This window comes from Carettochelys insculpta, chromosome 2 (assembly GCF_033958435.1).
Source record: "Carettochelys insculpta isolate YL-2023 chromosome 2, ASM3395843v1, whole genome shotgun sequence".
NCBI lineage: Eukaryota > Metazoa > Chordata > Testudines > Carettochelyidae > Carettochelys > Carettochelys insculpta.
In genome coordinates this window covers 46,015,992-46,036,666 of record NC_134138.1, presented here as the reverse complement: position 1 = coordinate 46,036,666, position 20,675 = coordinate 46,015,992, and the positions used below count along the sequence as shown (strand labels likewise).

The following is a 20,675-nucleotide window of genomic DNA, read 5'->3' as shown; positions in this document are numbered from 1 at the left end:
AGATGGCTGTGACATGCTGAATCTTTTCCTCCTATCACATTAATAGTGATATGCATCTACTATTCTGCAGCAGTAGAAATACTAACACACACTTTTTGTAGAGAACAATAGAGCAGAGGTGGCTGTTTGCTGGAAATGCATATGCAGCTGCCCTAGAAAAATGGTGGCCAACACATTCATTGTTCAGTTAAATAGAATGCTTGGAATTAAAAGCCATATTTAATTTTGTATGTCCTAGGGCTCCGCCCCAAGAGAACTCTCCGGTTGGTGCTGTGGACTGCGGAAGAACAAGGCGGGGTGGGTGCTGAGCAGTACTACCAGTTGCACAAGGTAAACAATGCCAGAAAATAATCAGTTATAGTGTTTGCCCCTTTGACTTAAAACACTGAGTTTTCAAAATGTCACTCTTCCTTTGACTAAATGCATAGGATTCAGTTTTGTCTGCAGATACATAGACATAACTTCATATCCAAGATGTAGTGAAATATTCTGTGTTTTATGTATTCTTTGTAAAGAAAGGAAATTCCATACTCTTGTGCTTAGCTTACACTGATTTGTTAGTGTAACTCTCTGAATCAGACATTCCCTTGGCTTGCAAAATGGAAAAATGGTAGGGAATTCTTATCTAAATGTCAAAAATTAAGGGTTATAATAAGCTCTGCATGTACTTTACAAGCTCTACCACTCCATGTCACAAAGCTGGCATGAAGCACATATTTCATAAGGATATCTGCTATGGATTTCAAGAAATAGATAACTGCTTGCCCTCAGATTGGGTGAGCAATCCATACACTTTGGCAACATTAATTCATTCAATTTGCCTTTTACCTTCCTGTTTTGTTGCACTTTGTATAACCTACTGAAATGTCATGAATAAACTAGTAAAGGGAAAACTCACTTTGGAAGAACAAATAAATGACATTTTAATGATGTGTCTGATCTAAAATGCTTTTTTCCAATTGTTGTTTACAATATGGGATCAAGAACATTTTCAATGCCATCAATTTTTTGATGATGCTTAGCAAAATTATAAAACTTTTTTTTCCGATTGGTAACTAGGATGAAAATATCACATAATAGTATTTCCATATTATCTGTGCACGTTGTCACTTCAAAGGATTGTATGACATGAGGGATAGCTTCATAAACTATCCTGGAGCCAACAATTTTCAAAATATAAATATTGTGTGGGAAGCTAAACCTATAATCATATAACTAACTCGTGATTTTTAGCTGTGTTTTGTGCTCCCTTACTTGATGTTAGTTAATCTCAACAACACTTAGTGGAAAGTCAAGAAATTAATGAAGAAAACAGTGTTTAAAGTTTTTGTTTTACCGTGAAAGCAAGTTTTTCAGAACAGATATTTTCCAATAATATTCCTGGCAGTGTGTTTATGATGTTATTGTTTCCCCTTTTCTGACCTGAGTGCTAGTAGAATTTCAGAACTCCACTGATGTCCTGATTGTTAGGAAAAATTAATGGAGTCTGGTATTTTCTTTCCAGTTTTATATCTTGACAAAGAAGTACAAAGTTGTGTCTCTCTGAGTGCAGGAAATAAATAGCAGGAAACAGATTCTTCTGCTTACAGCACCAAGAGCACTCTTTCATCTTGCATCCTGGACCCAAAAACCTCTCTCTAAGTTGCTTCCAGAGACAATCATTAAGATTTCAGTTGCTTCTTCAGTCTGTCCCTTACTCTGACATTTTTTCAGTTTTCTTATGGGCTGCTCCACTCAAGAAAGCTTACACTGGCGTAGCTAAGTCTCTCAGGTACATGAAAAATCCAAACCCCTGAGAGACATAGCCGTGCTGACCTATTTCCCCTTAAAGTCAGCACTAGGCTGGTGGAAGAATTTTTCTGTTGACTTAGCTGTCACGTATCAAGGAGATGGTTTATCTACGATGATGGGACAATCCCTCCCATTTATGTAGTGAGCATCTATGCTGAATTAGTGCTTTAAGCTCAGACAAGCATTCAGTGTTCTCTCCCTTCCACCTGGCCACGGTATTCTATTAAACCCTCCACCCACATGGTGCTCATTTCTGCGCAAATTTTATTTGACTTTATTCTAGCTGTTACTCCTTCACTGTCTCATACAGCTGTCTTAAATGGGGGATTCATTCACATATCTGTTTGAATGAGGTTTTAACTTAACCTATATCAAAGTCTCACACACATCTTTACAGTAACCCATCTTAGCTTTGCTCATCTTCTCAATGAGGCCTAAAATGGTGACAACCAATAGCCCCTACCAAACAGAAAGGACAGAAATAATTTAACACATTACAAATGATACACAAGTATCAGAGAGGTAGCCGTGTTAGTCTGTATCTGCAAAAACAATGAGAAGTCCTGTGGCACCCTGTAGACTAACAGATTTTTTGGAGCGTATGTTTTCATGTGCAAAGGCAGCCTACAAAAGGCTTATGCTCCACAAAAGCTTGTGCTCCAAAAATTCTGTCAGTCTGTAAGGTGCCACAGGACTTCACGTTGTTTAAATGATACACACTTAATTGTTACACATTTGCTGTGTCTTTCTATCAAGATAGCTTCACATTACAGACAGGAAAGAATTGTATACCCTCCCAAATCACTTTGGGGCTTTTCTCTTCCTTTATTTGTGCTCCTGATGCACGTCTGCTATTTCTGTGGAGTTTGCTGCATGGGACAGTGACTGCTGTTTTCTGTTGGGTGGGTTGACTCATTACTGCCACAACTTTCCCAGCCTCAGCATCCTCAATTATGAGATTCAGAGAAAAATCTTGCTGAAATTCTGTTCCCCCAATATTGCCTTAGATAACGTCTATGGAGAACTTTGTGTTTAGTCCTGGGACCCAACTGCATCCTGTAAATCACATTGTTTGTTTGCATAACTACAATATTGGGCCTCTCCCAATGTTCCTACCCTTCTTTCTTCTAGGATTGTGGAACCAGACAAGTTCCCTCTTTTAAAGGTTTCCCCATATGGCATTACATAGGCAAACTTTTCTCTCTTATGTCTCTTCATTTTATGAGAGGCCATCCAAAAATTTTCCCTAGGAAAGGTGTGAAGTGTTTCAGTTTTGCACTGTAGGGTTACTGAGTAGTCCTAATGGTTCAATTCCTTTTGTTCGTCCTTAGGAAGTCCATGCAGAGGATTAGCTGGGGTCTTTGGCTCCCACACAAACATGAAGGATCCTGAAGTACACTTTGTGCACTCACTGCTGCTCTGTAATCCATCAGAAAGAATGGATTATGGTGGTCCCAGTCAGGTTACCAGCTGAACCTCCAAAATCCTGCTGAGTCACCTCAGGCCCTAAATCTGGTGAATTAATTCACCAGAAATACTGTCACAATCACATTGTCTTGATTTCGTATTGGGCAAGTCTTAGGCCATTTTGTGAAGTAGTCCACAGCTACCAGCAAATAGTGACTGTCTGCCCTTCTCTGAGGCACGGGCGAAGAACATGAATGACAATGCATTCCTTTGATGCCCCCACAGATCTTTGCAATGTAAGCGTTATTTTCCTGCACCAGCTTTCTACAATCTGCTTGCTCTTTACTCAAAAGAAATTCTCCCTTAGCTTGGCCAAGGTTTATGTTACCTAAAAATGCCCATCAGTTTTGACCTACTGACATAACTTCAGAACCTCTTTTTCTATGTATCTGGAGCGTGCATCCATCACCCACTGGTTTCTCCCATGTTCTGAACAATATTTCGACTTTAAATCCAAAGCTTTCCCAGTCTGTCCAGAAAGCTTTTATTGTGGTGTTGTGTGAGGACAAAACACTCCAGACTGGCTGCATTTGCTGGTCCATTTTTCTGCTCACACTGTATGCCCATACCAGGAACCTTTCTGTGGGAAAGTTTTAATTGCTCTGGGGTCCATCCCTACCACTCCATCCCCATTGTTCCAGGTATGAATCAACAGCATAAACACTTCTGAAAAGTCAAGAAAAAGCTATATCCATTCCCTTGAGCAATTAATTCCTTGCTCTCCTGCCTGAGCAGTGTTTGCAATTAGCCTCCTAACTAGGCTGCTTGTACAAGGCATCAGCATTACCATGCTTATGACCTAGCCACTGTTTAATTGTGAAATCCTAACTCTGCCACTTCTCCAACTGTCAAGTCTGTCCCTCAGGATTCCTGAATCTAAATAGCTATTGCAAGGAAGCATTGCCTACCCTGTCCATAAACTTCCTTTTGTACAAATAATGATGAAAATATTCTGTAGCTATAACTACTGCTAGGTGTTCCTTTCTGATGGTGCACTAATTTTTCTCAGGAGAACTTAAATTTTTGAAATAGTAAGCTGTCACCTTTGCTAGTAGCTGGTGGTATTGTGCCAATAGCACTCATGAACTTTAGTTACTAGCATCTATATCAGATATGAAGACAGTTATGAAAGAGAGAGAGGCCAAAACAGGAGCAGTTATTAGAACCCTTTTTAAACTCTGAAAATGCTACATCTCTTTCTGTTGACCACTGAAATGGTTGTCCTTTCTCACACAACCTATCAAGTGTTTTGCACTATTGGCAAACCCATAACTGGACCTTCTGTGATAGGAACAGAGTCATCTAAAACTCTGCACATATACGAGTGTCTGGGAAGTTGGCCAGCTTTGTACAACGTAAGATTTCTTTTGGCCAGTGGACATTCCTTCCTCAGGAATTGTGTGCCTGAGGTAAATTAACTTTTTGGGGAATGCCTTAAATTTCTTTAAGTTCAGTTTCAAATTGTTTGGCTTCAGCACATCACAGGCCATTTGCAAATATTTTAGTTCCTGTCCAGAGGTTGTAGCATATACCAGGATATCATCTGGGTATAACAAACAGTTTGAGATGGGCATGCTGTATAATACTTTGTTTGTTTGCACCTTCAAATATGCCTGTTGCATTGAACAACCCTAAAGCCATTGCTTTAAGCGAGAAACCTTGTCCTGCTGTGAAGTAAGTTTATTTTAATGTTGTTTGAATACACTTCTACTTGCCAATACCCACTTTTAACTTCCATTGTGAAAAAACAAACTAACTCTACTGCAGCATACAGGGTACAACCTGCTTATGGTAATGGATAAGAAACCTTTCAGGTGACTTCATTTAATTTTCTATAGTATGCACAGAATTGACTGTTGCCATCCTTTTCTTAACCACCATTCTGGGTGAGGCTCAGAAGTTCACTGAAGACTGAGTTATGAGTTCCTGATAAATTTCCTCAGTAGAATATCTCTTCCCTTTTTTTGCTGTTGGCAACTGGTGAAGTGCCTATTTAATGGTTGAGTTCCCCCAGTATTGTCTTGTTTTGGATCAGTGCAATACAGCTTATAACTTCACTGGCTCAGGAGAGCAACACAAACTTAGACTGTTCTGCTGTTCCCCATTTATGCATACAGCACTGGTCCGGAACAAATCCAGTAGAAACGCTAGATGTTCACCATCTCTCTTGCAATTTATAGAAGTGTTTACCAGATCCACTGGTGCTCATTTGGCCAAAAACTATTTGCTGCTTATCGGAAGCATGTGGCAAATAAGCAAGGGATCGATTCTTGTTTCACAGCCGCGGGTGCTTTAGCAGCTAAGGTTCCCCTGAAACTCTGGCACTCAGAAAAAATTTCAATCAGCACTGCCCATTTTTTCTCTTCTGGAAAGCTACCACAGCCTGTAGCTGTTATTATGAGTTAAACGCCCCCAAGCAGAACAATTCATCCATTGCAAACCACTTATCTACAAACCATTTGTGTCACTTGGGCCATATCTTTAAAGGGAATTTTCACAGACAGAATTTGTAAGACACTTTTTCTGGCATTGATTACACAGTGATCAGCCATAATGAAATCTATGCCAGTTACTAGCTCATCCACTATTACAGCCTCCCAGACTTCTTGCTCAAATCTGAGGTCCAGTTGCAAACCCAAGGCAGTAGGGGATCCAAAACCAAACTGCCTAATGGGTCTAACATGGAGATAATGACTGACATAACACCCCTCCGTGTAGACCCAGCGTATGAGAGCTGTAGCCAGCCATTCATAATTACATTTCAGGGCAACACCAGCAAACTCCCAGTCTCACACTTTCCCCAGAAATTAGCACCTCATACAGATCAGCACGCTCCTGGACAATATAAGCCCATGTAAACTCTGTCATTTCATTAACAGAAAATGGCATTTGCAGATCTTGCTATCCCAAATGAAGTTTCCCTATTACATCAATCCAAGCACACTGGTACAGGCAATACAATAAAACAGATGTATTAACTTCAGAAAGAGAGATTTTAAATCACTTCAAAAAATGAGGCATACGAGTCAGAATTGGTTACAAGGAAGTAAAAGGTAAAGTGCAACTAGCACCTTACATAATATGCTTTGGTAAGAAAAAAAGTAACAGAGTCTTTTAAACAGAAGGAACCTTGGGTGACATGCTGTCACACCAGACCTGTTTAGAATCATAGACTGTAGGGCTGGAAGGGACCTCAAAAGGGCATCAAGTCCAGTCCACTATGCCCAGTTAACTAAGGTAAGACAAGTATTTGTTTTCCTATCTTCATTAGAGGATAATTGAGCACCATCCTCTTCATAGCAACTCTTAACATATCTAAAGACTTTTACCAGATCTGCTTTCAGTCTTCTTTTGTCAAGGCTAAACATGCCCGGTTTTGTTAGCCTTTTTATTGTCTTTGTTGATGGCCCCTGGACACTCTCCAGTTTATCCACATCTTGCTAAAAGTGTGGTACCCTGAATTGGACACAGTCCTCCAGCTATGGCCTCATCAGTGCCAAGTGGAGTGGGACAGTTACTTCCCCTGTCTTGTACACAAAGCCCTTCTTAATATACCCCAAAACAAGATCAACCTTGTTTACAACTGCACTACATTGTTGACTCATCATGATCTACTATAGCCCCCAAATTCTTTACAGAAGTACTACCAGCTAACCAGTTTTTCCTTTTCTTAATTGTACATTTGATTATTCCTCCCTTTGATGTTTGAATTTTTTTTTGTTTTATAAACCAAGCTTATCATTTGTTCTAATCATTCGGTATACTCATAAAAGGAATTCTAATCTGATTTGTTGTAGACATTAAACACAGAGCTGTAGTCATAGAGCTCCTGGCAAATAGCTTCTGTCTTCTTCACTAGCAACTGCTTCCTCTTTTGGTGCACCCTTGGAAGAAAAGATTTAAGGTGTATGGCAAACTCTATGGACTCTTGGACTACTTCTTGGCCTCCTTTCACTGATCTTGATTTGCAAATCCAAGTGAAGCTGAATAGCTATAAATTGATCTACTGTCAGTTTATCCTGAAAGGCCTGGATGGTGTCTGGGTCTGACAGGAGCACAACTCTCTACCAGTTCAGATGGTTTTTCTTCTTTCCCTCTTTTTCTAGCTGTGAGTTGTGCCCTGGCAGCTTAAATCAATGATTAACTCCAAACCACATGTCAAAAGCATGTGCTAGATTTGGGTAATTCAGTCTCTTTTCTGGCAATAAGCTGTGCAGTACAATCAAAACTGGGCCACCAAAGTTGGCTTCTAGTTATCTCCCTTTTGTCCTTCTTCCCAGCCATTTATTTGAACTACTGTATAACATTGAATTGAACCAAATAACCTCCTAGGGAGTTTTTCACTCAAAGATAGTGAGTGGGATTTTGTATTTTCTGAGTTGGGACAGTCTGATCTCTCATGTCTGGGCCTCTGTGAGCGCTAAAGAAGGTACCAAACAATTGTTAATGTCCAGTCTTAACACTAGCCCTCTGGTTCAATTAATCATTGAGGTAGCTGCCATCCACTGTGATCTGTGACCCTTTTAATTATTTATGTATCTGAGTGTTTAGGCTCCTAAACACTCTTGACGCTCATCTCTATCAGCAAATTCCAATGGGCTGAAACTTGCTTGTCTCCAATTTTTCTGATCTGTAACTGTCAGATAATCTGCTGGTTACCTTATGAATTGTTTTTACTGTTCCAGCCTGGCTGTTTTGTATCTGGGTTTCCCAACCTGTCTAGGTATGTTTTTTGTAGTTACAGCTCCGACATAGATCTCATCTTAGGTTACCAATCCACTCTGGGCCTTTTCCAAGACACCTCCAGCTTTTGTTTCAGGTCTTGTTTGAATTGCTTTTGAAAATTCTCCAGCTCTGGTTTTAAGATTCTCTTTAAATCCTACTGGCCATTTTTGATTTTTCAAGCACCTGCGTTATTTGTTCTACTTCTGTTCAACAGGACTACCAGCCCATAATTTGTCTCACTTGCAACTTGTTCCTTCTTCTGACATCTGTGTCCCTCTTTTTAAAAAAAAAAAAAAAAAAAAAAAAAAAAAAAAAACAAAGAAAAGAAAGAAAGAAAGAAAACAGGCAACTAGTTGAATTTCAGGTCCCTGGGGCTGTTATAGCTGGAAGTAGAAATAGATGGAATCTGGTATTTTCTCTGATAGAGTCTTGTTTGTTTAGGAAGAGTGCACAAAGTCATGTGTCTCAACTCTGAAGGAATCAGATTGCAGGAAACCGCTTCTTTTTGCTAAAAGCATCAAGAGCACTCTTCAATTTTGCACTCTTTGCAACATGCTTAAAAGCTTCTCAGGTTTCCTCCAGTTATCTGCTGTGGTTTTAGTTGCTCCTTTGCTGTGTCTTTTCTTGTTTTCAGTGCATTCTCTTCACTCTGCAACCATGTGGTCACACAACACCTAGCTGAACCCACCTCCTTTCTGGGAACATTCTATAAGTTTTTGTTATGTGTGTTCCCTTAACTGTCATTTACTATGTCTTAAATGGGAGATTCATTTACACATGTATTTGAGAATTAACTCCTCCCATATCAAGGTTTCACTTAGCTCATAACAATATTTAATGTAAAAGAACAAATAACTGGAGGTCTCATTCTGAGAATCACAGAATCATAGGGCTGGAAGGGACCTCAGGAGGTCATCTAGTCCAGCCCCCTGCTTCAAGCAGGATCAACCCCTACTAAGTCATCCCAGCCAGGACCTTGCCAGCTGGGACTTAAAAACCTCAAGGGATGGAGAATCCACCACCTCTCTAGGCAACGCATTCCAATGCTTCACCACGCGCCTGGTGAAGAAGTTTTTCCTAATATCTAACCTACACCTTTCCCTCTTCAACTTTTGACCATTACTCCTTGTTCTGCCATCTGACACCACTGAGAACAGTTTCTCACCCTCCTCTTTAGAGCTCCCCTTCAGGAAGCTGAAGGCTGCTACTAAATCACCTCTAAGTCTTCTCTTCTGTAAACTAAACAAGCCCGAATCCCTCAGCCTATCCTCATAGGTCTTGTGCTCCAGACCCTTAATCATTTTTGTTGCCCTTCGCTGAACCTGCTCTAGCAAGTCCACGTCCTTTTTATACTGGGGGGCCCAAAATTGGACACAATATTCCAGATGTGGCCTCACCAGTGCCGAATAAAGAGGAATAACTACTTCTCTAGATCTGCTCGAAATGCTCCTCTTAATGCACCCTAGTATGCCGTTAGCTTTCTTGGCAACAAGGGCACACTGTTTACTCATATCCAGCCTTTCATCCACCATAACCCCTAGGTCCCTTTCCATCATACTGCTGCTGAGCCAGTCGGTCCCCAGCCTGTAACAATGTTTGGGATTCTTCCGCCCCAGGTGCAGGACTCTACACTTCTCCTTATTGAACCCCATCAGATTTCTTTTGGCCCAGTCCTCCAATTTATCCAGGTCCCTCTGGATTCTCTCTCTACCCTCCAATGTATCTACCTCTCCCCCTAGTTTTGTGTCATCCGGAAACTTGCTGAGGGTGCAACCCAGTCCCTCATCCAGGTCATTAATAAAGATGTTGAATAACACCGGCCCCAGAACTGAGCCTTGCGGCACTCCGCTTGAAACAGACCGCCATCCAGATATTGAGCCGTTCACCACTACCCGTTGGGCCCGACCATCAAGCCAGCTTTCTATCCATCTTATAGTCCAAGGATCCAATCCATATTTCCTTAACTTATGGACAAGAATGTTGTGGGAGACTGTATCAAAAGCCTTGCTGAAGTCAAGGTATATCACATCCACTGACTTCCTCATGTCCACAGAGCTTGTTACCTCGTCATAGAAGCTGATCAGATTGGTGAGGCAGGACTTGCCCCTGCTGAATCCACATTGGCTACTTTTGATCACTTTCCCCTCTTCCAAGTGCTTCAAAATGGATTCCTTGAGGATTCCCTCCATTATTTTCCCAGGGATTGAGATAAGGCTGATGGGTCTATAGTTCCCTGGATTACTCTTCTTTTCTTTTTTAAAGATGGGCACTACGTTTGCCTTCTTCCAGTCATCTGGTATCTCCCCTGATCTCCAAGAGTCTTCAAGGATAATGGCTAAAGGTTCAGCAATGACCTCTGCCAATTCCCTCAGTACCCTGGGGTGCATTAAATCCAGACCCATGGACTTGTGCACATCTAGTATTTCTAGATAGCTCAGAACTTGTTCCTTCCCCACAGATGACTGCCCTCCACCTTCCCATACTGCATCATCTAGGACCGTCATTAGGAAGTTGACTTTGTCTGTGAAGACTGAGGCAAAAAAAGCATTGAGTACTTCAGCTTTTCCTGCATCATCTGTCACTAGGTTACCTCCCTCATCCAGTAATGGCCCCACACCTTCTCTGATAACCCGTTTATTGTTCACATGCCTGTAGAAACCCTTCTTATTACTCTTCACATCCCTTGCCAGCTGCAGTTCCAATCGTGCTTTCGCTTTCCTGATTACTGCCCGGCATTCTCCAGCCATATGTTTACACTCCTCCTTAGTCAACTGTCCTCGTTTCCATTTCTTGTATGCATCCTTTTTGAATTTAAGCTGACCAAGGATTTCCCTGTTAAGCCAAGCTGGTTGCCTACCATGTTTGCATTTCTTACTACGCAGCAGGATTGTCTGTTCCTGTGCCTTCAGTAAGACTTCTTTAAAATACTTCCAGTTCTCTTCAACTCTTTTCCCCTTCATCTTTGTTCCCCAAGGGATCCTGCTCATCTGGTCTCTTAAGAAGTCAAAGTCTGCTCTTCTGAAATCAAGGGTCTGTATGTTACTGCTCACCCTTCTTCCTTTTGTCCAGATCCTGAAATCTACGATCTCATGGTCACTGCAGCCCAGGTTCCCTCCCACTTTTATTTCTTCTGCTAGTTCTTCCCTGTTTGTGAGCAACAGGTCAAGTTGTGCACGGCCCCTGGTCAGTTCCTTCAGCACTTGTACCAAGAAGTTATCCCCAGTAGTCTCCAAAAACTTCCTGGATTGTCTGTGTGCTGATGTATTGGTCTCCCAACAAATGTCTGGATGATTAAATTCTCCCATGAGAACCAGGGCCTGTGATGTGGAAGCTTCACTAAGCTGCCTGAAGAAAGCCTCATCTATCTCCTCTCCCTGATCTGGTGGCCTATAACAGACACCAACTACAACATCACCTCTGTTACTTCCACCTCTAAGCTTAACCCAAAGACACTCAACTGGATTTTCTCCTTCCTCATACTGGAGTTCTGAGCAATCATACCGCTCCCTCACATAGAGCTCAACTCCTCCTCCTTTTCTCCCCTGTCTGTCCTTCCTAAACAATTTATAACCTTCCATGACCGTGCTCCAGTTATGTGAATCGTCCCACCAAGTCTCCGTTATTCCAACCACCTCATACTTGTGTGACTGTGCCAGGGCCTCTAATTCTTCCTGTTTGTTCCCCAGGCTTCTGGCATTAGTGTACAAGCATCTTAGAGAAGGGGCCAATTGGCCCACTTTCTCCTCTTCACCCAGGAAACCCACTTAATTGTTCCCTCCTCCTTCCCCACTTACCTCTGGGCTTGTGTCACCTCCTCCCTACAAGCCTAGTTTAAAGCTCTCCTCACTAGGTTTGCAAGCCTGCCCACAAAGATGCTCTTTCCACTTTTAGTGAGGTGGATCCCATCTCTTCTCAGCAATCCCTGTTCACGAAACAGAATCCCATGGTCAAAGAAACCAAATCCTTCCCTGCTACACCACCTACGCAACCACGCATTTACCTCTGTGATTCGACGATCCCTCCGCGGACCCCTTCCTTCCACAGGGAGGATAGAGGAGAAGACCACCTGTGCTCTGTATTCCTTGATCTTTCTCCTGAGGGTTATGTAGTCTGCCGTGATCTCATCAAAGTTGTTCTTGGCTGTATCATTGGTTCCTACATGAAGTAGGAGGAAGGGGTAATAGTCTACTGGTTGAAGAATTTTTGGCAGCGACTCTGTAATATCCCGAATTCTAGCTCCAGGCAAGCAGCAAACTTGCCGGGATTCTAGGTCCAGGCGGCAGATGGATGCCTCCGTCCCTCTTAGGAGGGAGTCCCCAACCACCACCACTTGTCTTTTTCTCTTAGGGGTGGTGGTCATAGAACTCCCATCCCTCGGACTGCGCATCCCATTCCTTCTAAACTGTGGGGACTCTTTCAGATACAATCCCTGGGAGGTATCAGCCCCAATTATCTCTGCCGTATCACCTGTGGAGAGAGAGTCAAAGCGGTTACTTAACTCCACTGGAACTGGAGAGACTGGAACTGGTTTTCTACTCCTCGAGGTAACATGCCTCCAGTTCTCCTCCTTGTTTTGGGTAGCCTGCTGTTCCTGCAATATTATCTGTTGCCAGCTATCCAGAAAGTCTTCAGCCTCTGTGATGGACCTGAGGGTTGATATTTGTGCCTCAAGTCCTTTAACCTTCTCTTCTAAAATGGCTACCAGCTTACACTTGGTACAGAGCTAATCCTCCTTTCTATCGTTTCGGAGAAAGACAAACATGGCACATGACATGCAGGTCACAACAACGGACCTCTCAGCAGCCATATCACTCTCCATTTTTTCCTTTTTCAGAGATCCCTTATTTGTTTCTAGTGCCGCCTTGAAGGGCACAAGAGAAACACCGTATAAGAAGGGTGAAAACGGGTGTGGGGCTCCTCCCAAAGGCGAACTCCCAGGCAAACTCCCTGTTCGCTGCTCATGTTCGCTGCTCACAGGGTTCGCTGGGGCTGCCTTCTTATAGAGCTGCTAGCTGGTTAGGCCCGGCTCAGAGCCTTTGCCTCCAATCTAATCAGCCCTTGAAGGCTTACCTGGAAGGAAGCTCTCCCAATTCACACAAACTGCCAAACACGCTTTCCAGCTGCCCATCTCTGCAAAACAGATGCTCAGGCACACAGGCAGCTATGCAAACTGCCCCTCACTGCAAAATGAAACAAGGAGTTACAGAATTAAAATTCACTATGAAAAATAAATGGAATTAAACCAAATTGTGTATGGTGAAAAGTAATGATATAATGGCTTGAGTTAACATCACAATGGTGCCATGTAAGGAACAGTGTGAGTGGGTCCCTATTTGTTTCTTTACCAATATGCTTTAAAATAGGAATCCACATTATTATCCACTCTAATCAACACTATTAGGATATTTTAGACCTACTGGGGCTTGTCTACAAGGAAAGGTTGTGGTTTATCCTTCAATAACATGTGAGGCCATCTCTAAACTACACATTTTTGTCAACAACATACAGCTCCCTGTGAATTCAACTCCTCATAGGTACAAGTTCTCAGTTTGTAGATGTGAAAGAAAACACTTGGATGGGCTTGGTGTGGTATCACTGGAGGAGGATAGTGTCTCTTGAACACCGTCTTGATCACTGACACTGTGTTTGAGTGTATTAAGTTGTAAGGAAACAGGAGACTATATAACACAAGAATTTTATGTAAATCCTTAACAAAAGTTCATGGATGCAGGAGATGGAGGCACAGCAGATGCACTGTTCTATATACCTGATGCTGATAAAGGGGACATTGCCAAAGAAGATGGTGAAGGTATTGCCAAGTTTCACTCTGTAAAGAGAATAGGATCTGTTGGGGCTAGCCTAGTACTCTCCTTAAAAATAAATGCTGCCACTGGAATCCTATAATTCTGTTTCCATGTTTTAAAAGATATCTGTGTTTATTTGCTGTGGCTAGACTTATTTGGTTTTAGGTATAAACTGAGAAATATCATCAATGATTACATTTAATAATAAAATAAAGAAAAAGGGGAAAATAATACCTGACTCACTTTTAATTTGGCAAAAAAATTATGTTTCTTAATTTTTGTTATGCTAATGCAGTTCAGCTCTGGAGGTTGTTTTCTGAAGACCAGACTATTTAACATGTAACCCTTCTATTAATGCCAGATGCCTGCCAGAAGGGCCGGGTTCAACTCCTGTGGGGTTTTCCTGTCAAGGATACAACCAACTGGCTTGAGCCCCCACCCAGTGGTCTGGAACAATTTCACCCCCCGTGCTGGGTGCCTGTAAGGCAGTTCTCCCCCCCTCGCAATCACAGAGTCTGAGATAGAAATGGCTTGTTTAATGACCATAACCTACCCCAAGGTTACAGTGACAGATGCAATATATCTAAGCAAAGAAGAGACAACACCTTTACCAAGATACCATCCCCATATGCAGTAGAACCAAGTCTCTTGCTGGGGCTCTTGGCCCTTTACCCCACACACAGTTACAGGGTGTACCTCCTGCGGTGCAGTCACAAACCTAAAGCCCACAGATACATCACCAGGGCAGTACTAGCTGTCCACTTGTCTGCAGCCTCCCCTTGCTGCCACCGGCCGCCCGCTGGTCACCGTCGTCTGCCGCTCCTCCTACTGGCTGCCCGCCGGTCACCATCGTCCACCGCTCCAACTACCGTCCACCCGCTGGTCTGCCGCCGCTCCTACCGGCCGGTTGCCGTCGTCCGCCGGTCCACCGCCCCTCCTACCAGCCGCCCACCGGTCCACCGCCACTCCTACCGGCCGCCCGCCGGTCGCCATTGTCCGCCACTGCTCCTACCAGCCACCCGCCGGTCCGCCGCCGCTCCTACCGGCCGCCCACCGGTCGCCATTGTCCACCGCCGCTCCTACCAGCCACCCGCCGGTCCGCCACCACTCCTACCGGCCGCCTGCTGGTCGCCATCATCGCTCCCAATCCCACTGCTTGGGATCGCCCTGAGGCAGAATCCTGTGATTTCAGCTCTGTGTGGCCTCAGCTGCCACTCTGTGATTTCAGCTCTGCATGGCCCCAGCTGCCACTCTGTGATTTCAGCTCTTGATATCTCTAGTGTGGGGTTTCACAAACACCCTAGTATCCAGCTCTATCTTTTAACAGGTGGGGAGAGTTAGTCAAGCCAGTCTTATAGCTATGTGGCCACAGCCTAGGCAGGGCCAAGGCACTCAGCAAGCTGGCTCAACCAGTACCCCTCCCATTTTCCTTTACAATGCTTTAAACCAGGGAGCCCTGTGTAATTAATGTCTTATGCAGCTATGGCAACTGCCCTGTCCCCCACAACAACCCAGAGCATTGCTGAGATCTCACAACTCCCGCACTAAGTGTCAGCTTAAATTGTGATTATACAACTACATGTTTACAATAGACCAAATCTTATGGCTTACTTGCTACCCATTAGGCTTTGCCTGAAAAGGTATCACACATGCACACCTTTGCATTCTTATGCAAATGATCTCTGGGAGACACATTCCTCCCAGCCTCATATCACACCTGCAGCCCTTTGCATTCTCATGCAGATGACCTCTGGGAGTCACATTCCTCCCAGCCTTCAGCAGCACTGCGTTCTCCCGCTCCCCATTCCCCACACTACCAAAGACAGGGGAACTGCTGCTGCCCCCCACTTGAGCAGCCCACCTCCTCATCCAGCAGCTGCTGCATCCTCCCCCCCCCGGAAAGGTAAGGGGCTTCTGAAAGCGGTGGTTGGGCCCCCTCCACAGGCCTCTTCCTGTGGAGTGGCCTGGGAGGGGTGAGTTTGGGCAGAGTCCTTCCTTTCCACCGGGGCTCCAGAGGGGTGGCTGCATAGCCAGGGTGGGGTGTTAGGGTGTGCCCCTGCCCCACCCCTGCAGCCACCCCCCCCTTACTGCCCCCCCACCCACACCCAGCTGCCGCTGGGGGCCCCTCCTCCACCTAGGCCCCCTTCTAACCAGCTGCCCCTTCCTTCTCCCCCTGGTTTCCTGAGGGCTCTGCAGCAGCTGCTGTGGGCGCCCCCCTCCACCCTCAGGCACACGTGGGCACCCCCACCCCCCCATTTCCACCAGGTTGGCTGTGCCCACCCCCCTTTATTTTTCACTTCACCCAAGCGCCTGAGCCCCCCCACCACACACGCATAAACTTTACTCCCTCACATCCCAGTGCAGAAAAGGAGCCATCTTACCATCTTGTGCTGGGAGCAGCGGCCATCTTAGGTCTCACCTTCCCCTGACCTCACTGCCCTTGCTCTGCCCTTCCCCCACCTGACTGGGGGGCGGGCAGCAAGCTAGAACTGAGCAGAGAGAGGCCTTATCACTGGTCAAGGCAGTTACAGACCAACAGGCAGCAGAAGCTAACCGCCCCGCCCATTTATGTCCCACGGGAACAGAAGGTCACAAAGTTTGGTGGCTTCCCAATTAGACCAGGAGATGTTATGTTAGAGGATTGGGTGAAGTCTGTGATAGCAGCTCTGCATGTGCTAAGAATACCCAAAGAAGATCATGTGGACTTCATAGAAGAACACCTCAAAGGCCAGGACAAGGCCACAGTAGAGTTCATGGCAGCGGCAAACAAGAAAGATATGAAAAAGGTATTTGAACTCCTTCTAGAAGTGTATGGAGACAAAGTACCTATTGGAATCCAGCTAAAGGAGTTCTTTGAGTGAAAGCAGGAGCCTGGTGAAACTATCCAGGCATATGTCTATGACCTGCAAGAGAGAATGAACAAAGTGGAGCTGTGAGACCCTCAATGAGTTTCAGACCCAGATGGTGCTGGGGCTTCGGAACAACTCCCTCCACTCTGAAATGAAGAGAAGGTTGAAGGAGGAGCCTGGTAAGAAGTTTAATGAACTCATGCAAGCTTCCATTATGTGGTCAGAATAAGAGGAAGCTCCTTTGGAAGAGATGTGTGGCAGAGCGCTACCTGGAAGCTTCAGGAACCTCCTAGAAGGATGGTATACTGGATGGTGGGCCAATGCTTTTTTGTTCCCTGACTAGGCCCAAGCCCTCACTGGTCAGCTGGACCCTGCGCTTCCTATAGAAGGCTCCCCATTTGGTAGCGGGGAGGAGGGTTTTGGAAGGTGCACCGGAGGAGCAGAGTGAGAGCAGAGCAGAGCAGAGCAGAGCAGAGTGAGTAAGCGAGCGAGAAGGACCACAGGGAAGCGGTGGGTGAAGTGGCCCAGGGTGAGGTTGCTACGTTGGCGGAGGGGTAGAGGCCCTGCCAGTTGCCTCTTGTCCTCATAGGGACCCTGGGCCGGAGTTAAGGCTAGAGGGTGGGTCTGGACTCCCCCCACCCTTCCCCAGAGGGATTACACCTCTGGAGCAGGTGTGGGCCTGCAAGGGGACCGGCTTTATCCTCCCCACTCTGGATTTGCCTATGATGAGGATGGCTGACTAAGTGGAGACTCCTGCCTTTGGAAAGGCCTGGGCAGATAAGGAGTCTCCGTGAGCCTCTGAGGCACAACAGAGAACTTCCAGGAAGCGCAGGGACCCACAGGGGCTGACAAGGGGCTTTGTCACAGATGGTTAAGCCTAACTCGGAAATACGAAGTGGGAGCCTAGTCAGTGCAACTGCTTGGGAAAAGGCCCTTCCCCAAACACAGTTAACGTTCGAAAGTTTAAGTGAAGCTGTCCAAAAACTGGCAGTACAACGGGAGATGCTTAATGGACTCCTGGTTGCAAATGTACTTGCTAATGCTAGCAAGGGAAAGGTGTCAGCCAGGCTGTGAAACTCAAGTAAGAAGGCCTTGAAGTTGTACCCCCAGACTAGAGTGGCAGAGGTACACTGACTCAAAGAAGTAGTGCCCCCAGTGTGTGTAGTCCTGGAAGAAAAAGGAGGTGAGCTGACAAACCTGGAAAAGAGAGCACAGGCTATCACACCACAAGAGGCACCTAATGGAGAGTTGCCCACTCCAGTCCAAGTAGACCTCCAACAGTTAACCCCTATACAAGTTGGCTCTTTACAGGCACAACTGGAGAAACATCAAGAGTTCTTTTCCAGGGATGACTGAGACTTTGGTTACACCACCACAGTAACACACCGAATACCCACTGGAAATGCTGTGCCAATAAAACAGAGACACCAGTGGATTTCACAACGAGCGTTCCAGGAGGTAGAAAGACATGTTCTCAACCTAGTGGCTCAAGGTGTCCTTAAAGAAAGCCTCAGTCCCTGGGCATCACCTGAAGTGATTGTAATAAAAAAGATGGTGGGGTGCAATTCTGCTCTGACTACAGGAAACTGAAGGAAATAACACACAAGGATGCTTACCCCCTGACCCTGAGTGGAAGAGTCACTGGCTGCATTAGGAAGTGCCAGAGTGCTTTCAACCCTTGATTTAACTTCTGGCTATTTCCTTGTTGCAGTGGAAGAACAAGACCAAGAAAAGACAGTGCTGACAACTCCATTTGTGCTGTTTGGAGATACACATCTCCTAGAACTGGAAGGGACCTTGGGGGGCTATCTAGTCTAGTCCCTTGCCCTTGCGGCAGGGCCAAGCACCATCCCTAGCATCTATTTGCCCTTCTCCCTAAATGGCCTCCTCCAGGATTGAGCTCAAAACCCTGTGTTTAGCAGGCCAATGCTCAAACCACTGAGCTATCCCTTTCTCCTTGAATGCCTGCTTATGCTGTTTCACTTGTGCAATGCGCCTGCTACATTCTAGAGATGAATGGAAGGGGTGTTGGGAGACTACATTGCTACACCCCTATATGGACTGTAACAGAGAGGTAGCTGTGCTAGCCTATATACTAACAAACCAAAAAAACAGTCCAGTAACACTTTAAAGACTAACGAAATAATTTATTAGGTGATGAGCTTTCATGAAGTGGGTCTATCCCACAAAAGCTTGTCACCTAATAAATTATTGTATTAGTCTTTAAAGTGCTACTGGACTGTTTTTTGTTTTGATACTATATGGACCAAAGGAAGAAAAAAGACTAATGCTTTGTGTGGGATGATGCCTGTCAGACAGCTTTTGACAAACTAAGATACCGGCTTATGTCACTACCTGTGCTTGCATACCCCAACTTTAGCTTATCGTTTATGGTGACATTAGATGGAAGCTTGCAAGGCCTGGGTGCCAAGCTCAGCCAGAAACAGGAGGGGGCTGGGTGTTTGATTGCATACGCAAGCCGAGGGCTGAGGAGGTCAGAAAGAAATGACAAAAATTACAGTGCTTTTAAACTAGAATTACTGGCCTTGAAGTGGGCTGTAACTGAAAAATTTAAGGATTATCTAATGTACTCTAAATTCATAGTAATCTCAGACCACGATCCTCTCTGAATCCTGGCAACAGCTAACTTAGGTGCAATCAAACACAGATGGGTGGCCCAACTCGCTGAGTTCACTTTTGAAGGACAGTATAAATCTGGAAGGTAGAATGTAAATGCTGTCACCTTGTCTAGATTGCCTTTGGAGGAGGAATTAGAAGAGAGTGAGGATCCGGAAAAAGACTTTCTGGTCATTCCTGCAGATGTTGTGCAGACCTGTTTGTGGCAGGAGAATCCAAAGCCTAAGGATGAAGTAATGGTAAAGGATGTATCACAAAACCTGGTACAAGGGGAGGGTGTGATAATCTCAGGGTACTCGTGGGAAGACAGTCACACTTTGCAACAAGAAGGGGATATTGGACCGGTCTTAGAGGCAGTCCTGAACCGAAGGAGCCAGACCGGAGCTTTAGGGCCAAATACCCTCAGTCTAAGAAGCTGGTCAGACGGCAGTAATGACTTAGGTTGCACCGTGGAGTGCTGTTCCGAGTAATTGATCACCCACGTGATGGAGAAGAGGTGTGGCAGTTAGTAGTGCCTGTGTCACTGCCGTGGAAAGTTTCTGAAGCCAGCCATGACCATGCAGGGCATTCTGGAAACAGAAGCACTCTTGAGGTGATGAGGAGAAACTATTACTGGCTTACGATGGCGAGCAACGTACAGCATAGATCCGTCAGTGCAAATGGTGTGCTCTAGCCAAAGAAGTGTTTCCTCCCACCCAAGCCCCTTTGACTTGCACTAACATGACTGCCCCAATGGAGGTCTTAGCAATAGACTACACTCAGCTAGAGAAATCGTCAGGGGGTATGAGAATGTACTGGTTCTCAAGGCTATGTTTACCCAATTTACTGTTGCAGTTCCAACTAGAAATCAGACAATGCGGACAACGGCTGAAGCCCTCCTAAAACACTGGTTTATGTATTATGGTTGTCCAGCACAGTTACACTCAGACCAGGGGAGGAATTTTGAATCAGAGGTGATATCATCAGCATTGTGTAAACAGTATGGCATAGCCAAAAGCTGAATAACACCTTATCACCCACAAGAAAATGCTCAGTGGGTGAGGTTTAACCGGACAATGCATGACATGCTTAGAACACGCCCACCTGAAAAGAAACAAGCCTGGCAGGAACATCTCCCTGAGCTGGTGATGGCCTATAATGGTCACATCCATTCGTCAACAGGTTATGCTCCTTTTTGTCTCATCTTTGCAAGGGGTCCCAGGCTGCCATTGGATATTCTAGACAAAGAGAGTCCTGAGGAAGGTGAGGTGACCAATAAAGATGACTGGGTCAAAGGTCAACCATGACAGGCTGAAGACAGCCTGTGAAGTTGCTCTCGGTACGACTAAAGAGACAGCCCATGAAAGGAAGAGGACTTACAATCGCAAGTCCAGTGGGGATCTCATCAGGCCTGAAGACTGTG

General features: G+C 45.0%; 1 protein-coding gene across 5 annotated transcripts in view; it reads left to right on the top strand.

The window, feature by feature from the left end:
* CPQ (carboxypeptidase Q) overlaps window positions 1-20,675 on the top strand; it is a 352,558-nt gene that overhangs the window by 261,896 nt on the left and 69,987 nt on the right. For all 5 annotated transcript variants that reach the window (XM_074985680.1, XM_074985678.1, XM_074985679.1 and 2 more), the window contains one exon: window positions 239-330. In XM_074985680.1, coding sequence (XP_074841781.1) covers window positions 239-330 — 92 coding nt within the window. The remainder of the gene's footprint in view (window positions 1-238; window positions 331-20,675) is intronic.